Source organism: Salvia hispanica, chromosome 4 (assembly GCF_023119035.1).
Source record: "Salvia hispanica cultivar TCC Black 2014 chromosome 4, UniMelb_Shisp_WGS_1.0, whole genome shotgun sequence".
NCBI classification, from domain to species: Eukaryota; Viridiplantae; Streptophyta; class Magnoliopsida; order Lamiales; family Lamiaceae; genus Salvia; species Salvia hispanica.
In genome coordinates this window covers 40,555,836-40,568,619 of record NC_062968.1, presented here as the reverse complement: position 1 = coordinate 40,568,619, position 12,784 = coordinate 40,555,836, and the positions used below count along the sequence as shown (strand labels likewise).

General features: G+C 42.7%; 1 protein-coding gene across 1 annotated transcript; it reads left to right on the top strand.

Moving 5' to 3' along the window:
• Positions 1-3,053: 3,053 nt before the first annotated feature.
• LOC125221064 lies at positions 3,054-12,767 on the top strand. Its single transcript, XM_048123193.1, has 9 exons — positions 3,054-4,908; positions 5,589-5,878; positions 5,957-7,070; positions 7,119-7,584; positions 7,945-8,304; positions 8,365-8,580; positions 11,725-11,958; positions 12,104-12,179; positions 12,483-12,767. The coding sequence occupies exons 1-9, from the start codon at positions 3,054-3,056 to the stop codon at positions 12,765-12,767; spliced, it is 4,896 nt and encodes a 1,631-aa protein (XP_047979150.1).
• The last annotated feature ends 17 nt before the right edge of the window (positions 12,768-12,784 follow it).

Genomic DNA, 12,784 nt, shown 5'->3' with positions numbered 1-12,784 from the left:
TATTTATAGGGGAAAAATCGAATCCTAGTTGAATAAGGTAAAAGGTGGCTAAATTTGGTAAAATCTGGAGAGAAAATAGGTCAACTAGTGCACTAAGTTTTTGCAGAGGGCCCGCTGCATCTAGAGCTGCCCAAGGTTTACTGAACCGGCGGTTAAAACCGAAACCGTAACCGGTGGTTACGGTTCCAAACCGAAACTGCGAAAAATATGCTAAACCGAAACCATGAATTTTAGAACCGTGGTTCGGTTCAGGTTCCAAATTTTTCGAACCGAAACCGCGACCGAACCGCCGGTTCCGGACGGTTTCGAACCGGCGGTTTCATGGTTCCGAACCGCCAACGCAATGATAAATTTAAACATAGTTAATCCTTATATTAAAACTATACTCCATTAAATAAAACATTGCTGAATGATCCGGTTTATGAGTTTTATACTCTTATATAAATAACTTTCATTTTTAGATTTGGTAATATCCGTAGAAACAATAATGTGGGACAAAATTTTGTAGCAAAAATAACTTTATAATACTATTTGGTAAAATTGGATGGTAATTTGAAAAACATAAGGTAAAAGATAATAAAATAAAAATAACTAAATTACAAGATGGAGTCTTTGTTGTATGGTTTATGGTAATAACTTTATAATACTATTTTCGATTTTATTAATTAACATATTTTTTTACGTATGGAATCTATGGAGTATGGATAATTATTAATAAATATTTATTCAACAATTTTTAATAAACTTAGAAGAATTGATTACTTTAAATAAAGTATAATAAATTAACATTGGTTAATGTTGTAGTCTTCAAAATTGATTAGTTGAGTCTTCAAAATTGATTGGTTGACGGTGGGCGATGGTTGCACTATTCAAAATTGATTGCACAAAACACCATTTCTTTTATTTTTATTTATTTATTTATTCTTAAATGTTGATTTTAAATTCAAATTGGATCTCATTTCTCTCTATTTTTATCTATATTAAATACTCCTCTCTATCCTTACTTACACTCACCTCATTTTAGTGTTAACAAGAATTTCTCTCTTCAATCTCTCAATTTAAACTATCCATTTCCTTGTTCCAATTTATTTTATAATTTCAAACTATATGGCAAAAAAAAATTGACGGAAAAAACCGTGAAACCGCGAAACCAAACCTAAACCGCTACGAACCGTCCGAAAACCGGCGGTTCCGAACCGAAACCGAAACCGAAACCGTGAAACAGCCTCACGGTTCGGTTCCGGTTCCATATTTCCCAAAACCGGAACCGCCGGATCCGAACCGAAACCGCCGGTTCATCTTGGGCAGGTCTAGCTGCATCTTGGCCAGCGGTCGCTGCTCGTTGTCCGTAGCTTCTGCCCTTTTGGGTAACGGTCGCTGCATGATGTTGTAGCGGTCGCTGCAAATTATTCTAGTAGCTTCGGGAGCTTCTCGAGCAGTCGCTGCGCATTCCCCAGTGGTCGCTGGGCGTCTTCTGATTTTCAGCACAACTTTATAGGTGTAGCGATCGCTAGGCTCCACCGGTCGCTGCGCATGTTACAGCGGACCGCTGGACGACATGCTCGCTCCAGATTTCCAACTTCGACTTTTTCCTGTCTTTTTAGCTCAAATATGCACAAATCTCACAAAACATGTCAAAAATACCAAAATAGATAAAATATGCAAAATATGCACATGAATTGCGATTTAGACATTAAAAAAAGACCAAATAAAGGCCTTAAAACAATACAAAATCCGAGCGCATCACGGGCCACCGCACATCTTCCGGCGGTTGCCATACGATGGTCAAGAGACTCTACCTCTTTGGCGGCGGGCCGCCACACGTCCTTTTCTAGCACAGATTTTCGAGGCGGGCCGTTGTATGTTAATGGCCGCCGGGCGCATGCCGTCGCTGAACAGGTTGCGGCGGTCGTCGGTCGCCGTCTGAACTCCAGATTTTCAGGCTTTGCGTTTTGACTCCCTTTTTCGGTTCAAATATGCACATTTCTCACAAAACACGTCAAAAAATATATAAAATATGCAAATAATGGACATGTAATGCGGCTTTGATATTAAAAACGAACCAAATAATGGCCTTAAAACAGTGCAAAATCCGAGGGTATCAGCACTCTGAACACCAGCGAAGACACTTTCTCGCTAGAGGAGTTATGTCTTTCTCCAATGAGGGAACATACTCTGAAGCCCACTGGGAGGGAACCTGCGGGAGGGAGGCGGGGAAAGGGGAGTGATACTGGGGGAAGGGGAGTTGTTCGGGCGGAAGTGGGAAGAGGAAGGGCAAGGGGGTTACAGGTGTAATTATATGCTTGAGAGATTTGTTCCTCTTTGAGAGGGTTTCCTATCCAATTCCTAGATTTAGGTTGCTTGGTTCATCAATTCTTAGTGAAGTATGGATCAAGTAGAGGTATGCTTCAAGGTTTGTGGTTTCCTTGAAGATCTAACCATGGATGCATGTTAGTATGTTGTAAGTGTCTTAGCTTACCTCATCAATGACTATGTATCTCAATTTTCCACTCTATCCAATGTTACTTCTTGCTTTAATCATCTTAGTTTCCTAAATTCTTGTTGGGTTGCCATTATTGATACAATAGAAAATCTACTTCACAAAAATATTAGATCAATCACCTACAAATTGGGTAAATCCTTGGGAAATGGATCACAAAATACATGGATCCACATCATTTGGTATCTAGAGCCTAGTACCCACTAGGTGTTTGATCTATTGTTGCTTTGGGTTGGGTTATTTTTCCTTTTGTCTTTTGTTTTTGCTCTGTTTTGTTGGGATGATCGGATTGATCAATTGTGATTAGATTAAGCTGAAATTTGGTGTGTATGATCTATGTTATGTGACCTACGTACCTGCAAAATTTCATCAAAAAGTTCCTTTGTTTGCTTAGTTAACCATGGAGATTAACATCATTGCCCTGTTTTGGCATAGTTGGGGAAAACCATACAAAACATATCCAATCATCAAATCTGACTATATATGGCCATTTTTCCCTTGATCTAGACTTGTTTGGGAATCTATCCACCAAAATTCATCCAAATTGGGCGAGATGATGAAGGAATTCAAACAAGAGATGATGATCCAAATGGATGTGCGAGCAAAAGAATCCATTGCTCAATCAAAAGAATCCGAAGCCCGCATGCTTGCCGCCCAAAACACTTTATTTGAGGAGTTCAACACTTGGAAGGGAGAGCGGGGGACGAGGCCTCCCACTCCTATGGGCAATTTTGTGCCTAATGAGGTCCCGGAGGAAAATGTTGAAGAGGAGGAGTATGAGGGGTGGCAAGGAGGGAATGTTCGGGATAGGGTTAACAATTTGGAGAATGGAAGGTTTGGGGGGGGAAATGGAGTCAATAGGCGAGGGGGAGGAGGAAATGGGGGGTATGGTCGCTATGGAGGAGGAAATCAATATGGAGGGATGGAGCCTTATGGGGATAGATTTAGGAGGGATAGGTATTATGAGGAGGAGCCCCGACCAAGGTTTGATGATCCGTCCAAGACCTTGAAACACAACCTTCCCGAATTCCATGGAAAGTTCGATCCCGAAGCCTACTTGGAGTGGGAATCTCAAGTGGAGAAAATCTTTTCCCTCCACAACTATTCCGAGGGAGATAAGGTGAAGATTGCTTTGGCCGAATTTAGGGGTAATGCTAACACTTGGTGGAATGATGTGTTGAGAAAGAGGAGGATAGCTAGGATGGGAGAGGTGCGATCATGGGATGAGTTGTGCCGAATCATGAAGGAGTCCTTTGTACCGAGGTCCTATTATCTCAAGCTTCGTGGGGAGCTTCAAGACCTAAGGCAAGGATCCATGAGTGTGATGGATTACTACTATGAACTTCTTGCTTTGATGAACAAGATTGGAGTAAATGAATCGGAGGAAACCACTCAAGACCGTTTCATCCATGGTCTCAACACGTCCTTGAAGCATAAAGTCCAAATTGAGGCTTTGAGGGGAATCACATTGGGGGAAGTACTAAGTTTTGCCGAGACTTTTGAGAGGCAAGGTAAAGAGGTGGCTCTTAGCAAGGCAAGAGTGGCTTCTAGTCAAACCGGGATGGGAGGAAACAAGTGGAGTACCCCTTCCAAAAAGATGGAGAGCTCACCTATTACTCAAGGCAAAGCACCATACAAGGGATCTCCAAGCTCAAGTCCACAAGTTACCAAGAGCCCTTCCTCAACGGAGAGTAGCAAGGTACAATGCTTCAAGTGTAAGGGCTATGGTCACTATGCTCGTGAGTGCCCCAACCAAAGAGTCATGGTTATTGGGCAAGATGGTAGCGTGCATAGTGAGGATGAGGAAGACGTGGTGGTAGAAGACAAGGAGGCGAGTGTAGAGCCACGAATGTCATATTCTAGTGGAGAAGAAGAGGATGAGGGGTCAAAATCCTTAGTGATGCTAAGGATGCTCAATGTACAACCCGATCTTGAGGAGCATAAAGAACAAAGGTGCAACATCTTCCATATGAATTGCAAGGTATACTCTAAAACTTGTTTGGTGATTATTGATGGAGGTAGTTGTGCTAATGTGGTGAGTGAACAATTGGTGGCCAAGTTGGGGTTGAAGGTTGACAAACACCCCAATCCTTACAAGCTTCAATGGCTAGGGGAGTCCGGGGAGCTAAAGGTGAAGGATCAATGTCTCGTTCCTTTGAAGAATGGTGTCTTTGAGGATGAGGTGATGTGTGATATCATTCCAATGACGGCTTGTCATGTGTTGTTGGGAAGGCCTTGGGAGTTTGATAGGAGGGTGTATAAGAATGGTTTCACCAATGAATATTTCTACATGGTGAATGGTTTGAAGGTTAGGTTGAAGCCCCTCTTACCTAAGGATGTGTTTGAAGCACACCAACATCTACAAAGGGAAAGGGAAAAGGATAGAGAGAAAAGGCTTGTGAGTGAGGGTGAGTTAAAAAAGCCAAGTGAGAGAGGGGGTGGTGAGAGCAAAAATAAAGTACCCAAGCAAGAAAAACCACAAGCAAGGGAGGGAATTCCAATGACGGCTTGTCATGTGTTGTTGGGAAGGCCTTGGGAGTTTGATAGGAGGGTGTATAAGAATGGTTTCACCAATGAATATTTCTACATGGTGAATGGTTTGAAGGTTAGGTTGAAGCCCCTCTTACCTAAGGATGTGTTTGAAGCACACCAACATCTACAAAGGGAAAGGGAAAAGGATAGAGAGAAAAGGCTTGTGAGTGAGGGTGAGTTAAAAAAGCCAAGTGAGAGAGGGGGTGGTGAGAGCAAAAATAAAGTACCCAAGCAAGAAAAACCACAAGCAAGGGAGGGAAAATGACGGCTTGTCATGTGTTGTTGGGAAGGCCTTGGGAGTTTGATAGGAGGGTGTATAAGAATGGTTTCACCAATGAGTATTTCTACATGGTGAATGGCTTGAAGGTTAGGTTGAAGCCCCTCTTACCTAAGGATGTGTTTGAAGCACACCAACATCTACAAAGGGAAAGGGAAAAGGATAGAGAGAAAAGGCTTGTGAGTGAGGGTGAGTTAAAAAAGCCAAGTGAGAGAGGGGGTGGTGAGAGCAAAAATAAAGTACCCAAGCAAGAAAAACCACAAGCAAGGGAGGGAAAAGGTTGCTTGTTAGCTAGGGCTCCCGACCTTGGGTGGGCACTAAAAAGCCGATCAACCATCCTCCTCATGGTCCGGAACGATTTATGTTTAAATACTAACACTAATCCTTGTCCTTTGTTGATTGAAAGTGTTTTGCAAGGTTTCAAGGATGTCTTCCCGGACGAGCTTCCAAACAAGCTCCCACCCGTGAGAGGGATTGAGCACCAAATCGATTTTGTACCGGGATCCTCTCTTCCCAACCGGGCGGCATACAAAGCAAACCCAAAGGAGACTCAAGAACTTCAAAGGCAAGTCGAGGGACTCCTTGCCAAAGGTTTGATTCGAGAATCTCTTTCACCTTGTGCCGTACCCGTTATTTTGGTACCTAAGAAGGATGGAACTTGGAGAATGTGCGTGGATTGTAGAGCCATCAATAAGATCACCATTAAGTATAGGCACCCTATACCTAGGTTAGATGATATGCTTGAGGATCTATGTGGCTCTCATTGTTTCTCCAAAATTGATTTAGCAAGTGGGTACCACCAAATTCGCATGAAAGAAGGGGATGAATGGAAAACCGCTTTTAAAACCAAATTTGGCTTATATGAATGGCTTGTTATGCCTTTTGGATTGACTAATGCTCCTTCCACTTTCATGCGTTTGATGAATCATGTGCTTCGTCCTTTCATTGGAAAATTTGTGGTGGTGTATTTTGATGATATCTTGATTTATAGTAAGAGTGTAGAAGAGCATGCTAATCATCTTAGGGATGTGCTTGAAGTGTTGAGAATGCATGCCTTATATGCCAAGTTATCCAAATGCACTTTTTGTGTTGATGAGGTTGTTTTTCTTGGATTTGTTGTGGGGAGGGATGGTGTGAAAGTAGATGAGGAGAAAGTGAAGGCGATTAGGGAGTGGCCTACACCCAAGAGTGTGAGTGAAGTTCGATCTTTCCATGGTCTTGCAAGCTTCTATAGGAGGTTTGTGAGGGATTTTTCTACTAAGGCATCTCCCCTTAATCACCTTGTGAAAAAGAATGTCGAGTTTAAGTGGGGAGAGGAGCAAGAAAGAGCTTTTAACACCTTGAAAAATGACCTTACTCATGCTCCTTTGTTAGCCCTTCCCAATTTTGACAAGACTTTTGAGCTTGAGTGTGATGCTAGTGGAGTGGGGGTAGGAGGAGTGCTCATGCAAGAGGGGAAACCCATAGCCTTTTTCTCAGAAAAGCTTGGCCAAGCCCAATTAAACTACCCCACATATGACAAGGAGTTGTATGCTATAGTGAGGTGTTTAGAGAATTGGCAACATTATCTCATGCATAGGGAGTTTGTAATTCACACCGACCATGAATCCATTAAGTTCCTAGGGGGACAACATAAACTTGATAAAAGACATGCTAAGTGGAGTGCTTTTCTAGAAACTTTCCCTTATGTGATCAAATATAAAAAGGGGAAGGAAAATGTTGTTGCCGATGCCCTTTCTAGGAAGCCTCATGCTCTTTCAAGTGATGATGTCTTAATTGATAATCATGTGATGCATGTGAGAAAACAAGTGCTTGTTGTGTGTGCTTCCAAGTATGTTGGCTTTGAGTTCATTAAGGACTTATATAAGCATGATCACGAATTTGCCACTATTTTTGAAGCATGTGAAAAAGGATCTTTTGATAAATATTATAGGATGGATGGTTACTTGTACAAAGAGAATAAGCTTTGCATTCCTAATTGCTCTCTTCGTGACTTGTTGATTAAGGAATCTCATTTGGGAGGCTTGATGGGACACTTTGGGGTGTCAAAAACTTTTGATATTTTGAGTGAACATTTCTCTTGGCCTTGTATGAAGAAACATGTTGAGAAATTTTGTGGTCAATGCATAGAGTGTAGGCAAGCCAAGTCTAAGTCTAGTAACTTTGGGCTTTATACTCCTTTACCTATACCTACACAACCTTGGGTGGACATTTCCATGGATTTCGTGCTAGGCCTACCCATGTCTTCTCGAAAGAATGATAGTATTTTGGTAGTGGTAGATAGGTTCTCCAAGATGGCTCATTTCATTCCATGTAGGAAGACGAATGATGCTAAATTCATTGCAAATTTGTTTTTTAAGGAGGTGGTCAAATTGCATGGGATTCCAAAAACAATTGTGAGTGATAGGGATGTCAAATTCTTGAGTTTCTTTTGGAAGACCCTTTGGGGAAGTCTTGGAACCAAGCTTCTTTTTTCTACTACCGCTCATCCCCAAACGGATGGACAAACGGAAGTAGTGAATAGGTCCTTAGGAACCCTCCTTCGTGCTCTAGTATTTGAGAATAATATGTCTTGGGAGGAGTGTCTACCTATTGCCGAATTTGCATACAATAGGACTTTTCATTCCACTACTAAATTGTCTCCTTTTGAAGTTGTATATGGATTTAACCCCCTCACCCCGTTGGATTTGTCCGCGGTGGATTTGCCTTTGTCAATTATGCTTGATGTAGGGGGAGAGGAAAAGGCTAAGTTCGTGAAGGAGATGCATACTCAAGTGCAAGAGAGGATCCGAGAGAAGGGAGAGCAAGTAGCCCGCCACGTGAACAAGGGACGCAAGAAGGTGGTTTTTGAACCCGGCGATTGGGTGTGGGTACATCTTAGGAAGATACGTTTCCCCGACAAGACCAAGGGCAAGCTAGCCCCTAGAGGAGATGGGCCTTTTCTCGTGTTGGAACGCGTCAACGACAATGCCTACGTGATCGACTTGCCCGGTGAGTATAATGTTAGTTGCACGTTCAACGTCACTGATTTAAGTCCGTTTGATGTTGTAGGGAGTCCGGATTTGAGGACAAATCCTTTCCAAGAAGGGGAGGATGATACGACCTCACGTGGCGGACCCATGACGAGAGCCATGACGAGGCGGCTTCGGGATGGACTCGCAACTTTCATTCAAAAGTCCAAGCGGGAGGAGCCTAGGAGGACGGATGAGCCAAAGTTGAGGATCGTGCTGAAGAACGAGGGCCGACCGGAAGTTCCAGAGGAAACGCCCGGGTCGGGCGTTTTCACATGTGAAAATCGCCCGACCGGGCGATTTGATTAAGGCGCGAGGAGGACGCCCGGCCGGGCGTTTCGCGCGCCCGGCTCAGTGTGGAAATTCGCCCGGGAATTTTGCCCGACCGGGCGATTCTGCCGTTTTTAGATTTTGTGGGCCAACTTTCTATTTTTGGACCCATAGTATAAATACCTCTTGATGTTATTTCATTTCCTTAGGTTTTTGCTGAATTATATGCTTGAGAGATTTGTTCCTCTTTGAGAGGGTTTCCTATCCAATTCCTAGATTTAGGTTGCTTGGTTCATCAATTCTTAGTGAAGTATGGATCAAGTAGAGGTATGCTTCAAGGTTTGTGGTTTCCTTGAAGATCTAGCCATGGATGCATGTTAGTATGTTGTAAGTGTCTTAGCTTACCTCATCAATGACTATGTATCTCAATTTTCCACTCTATCCAATGTTACTTCTTGCTTTAATCATCTTAGTTTCCTAAATTCTTGTTGGGTTGCCATTATTGATACAATAGAAAATCTACTTCACAAAAATATTAGATCAATCACCTACAAATTGGGTAAATCCTTGGGAAATGGATCACAAAATACATGGATCCACATCATTTGGTATCTAGAGCCTAGTACCCACTAGGTGTTTGATCTATTGTTGCTTTGGGTTGGGTTATTTTTCCTTTTGTCTTTTGTTTTTGCTCTGTTTTGTTGGGATGATCGGATTGATCAATTGTGATTAGATTAAGCTGAAATTTGGTGTGTATGATCTATGTTATGTGACCTACGTACCTGCAAAATTTCATCAAAAAGTTCCTTTGTTTGCTTAGTTAACCGTGGAGATTAACATCATTGCCCTGTTTTGGCATAGTTGGGGAAAACCATACAAAACATATCCAATCATCAAATCTGACTATATATGGCCATTTTTCCCTTGATCTAGACTTGTTTGGGAATCTATCCACCAAAATTCATCCAAATTGGGCGCGGGAATCAATACCAAAAAAAAAATCATAAAGATCAGCCAAATTTCAGCAAAAGTGTCACCCCTTGTTTGTTTTTCTTTGACTTGCATCTTGCTAATATGTGTTTATGGCTTTGTCTTCTTGATTTTGTTGACCAAGGAGTATACCTTGATTGATCCACCTCAAGCACTTAAATCTTGGAATTGGAGTTGTGAGTGTGAGTGAATCCACCTTTCTCACAATATTCTAAGCCTTTGTCGAGAGTTATTGGGGAGTGATTTGAGGGGGTTTGGGACATCAAGGTTGAGTTCATCTTCTTAAATTCTACTTTCTTTTATTACTAACCTCTAGGACTAGTTCCTAGTGTTTGTTTGAAGAAGATAGGTACTGTTTTCTATGCCTGCGCAATGAAGACTGCGCAATGCAGTGCAAAACGCGCGACCGGGCGTCAAAACGCGCGACCTGATCGAGAGTATGACAAAATGCCCGATCGGGCATTTTTCAAGGTGTAGATCGCCGGACCGGGCAAATGCTACTGGGCCTATTTTTCGAGCCCTAACTATTGATAAGGCTAATTTCATGCATCGGTTATGTGGTGAAAAACACTTTATTTTACTGGGTCTAACGCAGTTTTTAAGCCAGGTGTGTGAAGGAGACGCTAGATCCAGGAAGAGCTGGAGGCAATGGACTAGCGAAGGAAAATGAAGGAAAGTGAGCAGAGTTGAAGAGAAAAAAATGGCTAGACGAAGGAAGTCAATAGCTGAGGGCAACAAAGACTATTCATACCTCGTTGGACCCACTTCAACGCCTATAAATAAAGGAGCATGCAGCACACACCAAATACATGATTTGCTCTCAGCTCACACACTCACACACACACTTGGGGAAAATGGGAATTTTGGGGTAGTTAAGGGTTTCTAGGGGTTCATCTTCGGAAAAAGTCAGTGGTAACACCGTCCTCACGGAGGGCGAAGAAACAATCTGTTTACATTCAGCTTTTCGCACCTTTATTCCGTCGAACTTCATCGTTTGGAAGTCGATTAAGTTGTTTGCTATTATCGTTATCTACGCATTTGGTTTATGTCATGATGGTGTTTATTTTGTGCTGATTTACGTTGATTCTGAGTTTTTTGTTTGAGGTTTTATTTCGGCAGTTGAATGTTGTTCTCTGTTTTGGATAATTTTGTGCTTGATCTGGGAAATAGGTTGTGGATCTGAATTGTTGTTGTTGATCGGTGGTTGTTTGGCGAATCTGTAGCTATGGGTATACTTTTGGTCGGAGTTTGTGTCGGATGCTTGGATCCGGAGTGGATTTAGCTTCCGAAGTTGGATTTGAACAGGGGAATCAAGTTGTGCATGGATTTCGAACTTTTTGCTCTCTTTTCATTTTACTTCGTCTAGTAGTCGCAGATCTACTTAGTTTTAAATGTTCTTCGTTTAATTGCTTTAAATTCAGTCTGCTTCGTTTCCGATTCACGTTCCATCTCTGTTTCTACTGAATTTTTTATGCAAATTGATTGGAGAAGATGATGTCGCTGTTAGTTGGTACTTTAGTTAATTGTTTTTCAGCTTTTCATCCGTACTTTACCTTTTCAGCAAATGGTCTCCACCGTCAGTTCATTTCCCAGGTCTAGGTAATTTAGAAAATAGTTTCTTAGATCTAGTGACTGTCTTGTTTTTCCAGTTATATGCATAATTTCTGTTCAGCCTAGATCTAGCTGTTAGCGTAGCATATTTCACTCCAAGTTTAGTTTAATCTCCTCAACCCAAAAAAAATGCGTGGCAGCAACCAACCCAAAAATAGTCCCAAATCCTTGAGCATGTTTAATTGCGCATTCATATTTGTGGGATCGATCCCTACTTCCCTGTGCTAATTTTAGTATACGTGGTTGAGGGTTTTGAAGCGATATTCTGTGTGTCCAACGACCGAGATCTTCCAACGTTCCGTGAGTTCCTAGACCCTGTGATCTAGTGGATTCGCTAGACCTAGGAAACTTGTTATTCCCTTCTGTGCATGCAGTCTCTAAACAAGAAGAAAATTCCTGAGCTTCAAATGGCGTCTTTGCCGGGGATGGATGGCGTTAATTGTTTATGCGTTTGAGGATTTGGTGTAAATAGTTTAATTTTTGTTATTTTGTTTTTCTTGACAGTTTATGAACACGGGCTTCCATTCTGGAAGTTGGGCTAGTTCATCTGGGTCAGGAAACGCCCGATACAAGTGGCAAGTCAAGGAGTCTACGTCCACCGTCACTACCAGATCAGGGTTAAGGACAGTAGACCCGTTTCCGTTCGAATCAGAAAGTGAGAAGGAGTGGAACTCGTCAGGAGAAGAGGACCCGAAGTCGTCCACAGAAACAGAGCATTCCGAGACTGAGGAAGAGGAAGATAGGTTCACTCACCACGCATCTAGACGGTGAGCCCGCCCATGCCATAGTCTCAAACCCGCGCCGGAGGTCTATCGATATCAAGACAAATGTGCTCGGGGTTTTGCCCACATTCTCTGGACGAAGGAACGAATGTCCTTACGAATTCCTAAACGAGTTTAGTAAGTTGTGCAGCATTCAAAAGAGGCCCAACGAGGCGACTGAGGAGGACTACCGTTTGCGTGCAGTCCCGTTTGCCCTCAAGGGGGAGGCTAATACTTGGCTGCTGAGGCTCCCACCAGACTCGATCAACACATGGAAGGACTTCAAGCTGGAGTTCTTGGATTATTTTTTCCCGTCCAACAAGACGAATGCCTTGAAGAAGGAGATCCAGGAGTGCAAGCAAGAATATGATGAATCTCTGAGCTCTTCTTGGTCCCGGTTCAAGGGACTGTTGGATGCTTGTCCGAACCACGGGATGATCGAGGCGGAGACTTACTATCTGTTTTACGAAGGTGCAAACCCTGAGTCAAAGAACTTGATGAATTCCTCGAGCGGGGGAAACTTTACCAAGAATAAAGCAAGTGAAGCCAGAGAAACTTTGGGAAGATTGATCGAGGCGAAGAAGGCCTATGATAATCCGCGGAGCATTTTGAGGAGAGGATCGGCCAATGCAGTGACAGAGCAAGATGACAAGAAAGTGGAGGACAGGATAGATAAATTGGAGAAAGCGCTGTTGAATGCTATTGAGAAGTACAACCCTCATGCTCCATCGGAAAATGAGAAATCCCCTGGTCCAAAGGAAAGGCAACTTCAACCTTATTACAGTCAACCTTGTGAAAGGGAATGCCAGGCCTAGGCAAATTCAATGGGAAG

Excerpts from the sequence above, each read along its gene's own strand:
- LOC125221064 (XM_048123193.1), top strand. The coding sequence starts at position 3,054 with ATGATGAAGGAATTCAAACAAGAGATGATGATCCAAATGGATGTGCGA. Across the intron at positions 8,581-11,724 it reads GTTCCAGAGGAAACGCCCGG|TTGGGCTAGTTCATCTGGGT; the intron begins GTCGGGCGTTTT and ends CCATTCTGGAAG. Across the intron at positions 12,180-12,482 it reads CGTTTGCCCTCAAGGGGGAG|AATAAAGCAAGTGAAGCCAG; the intron begins GCTAATACTTGG and ends AACTTTACCAAG.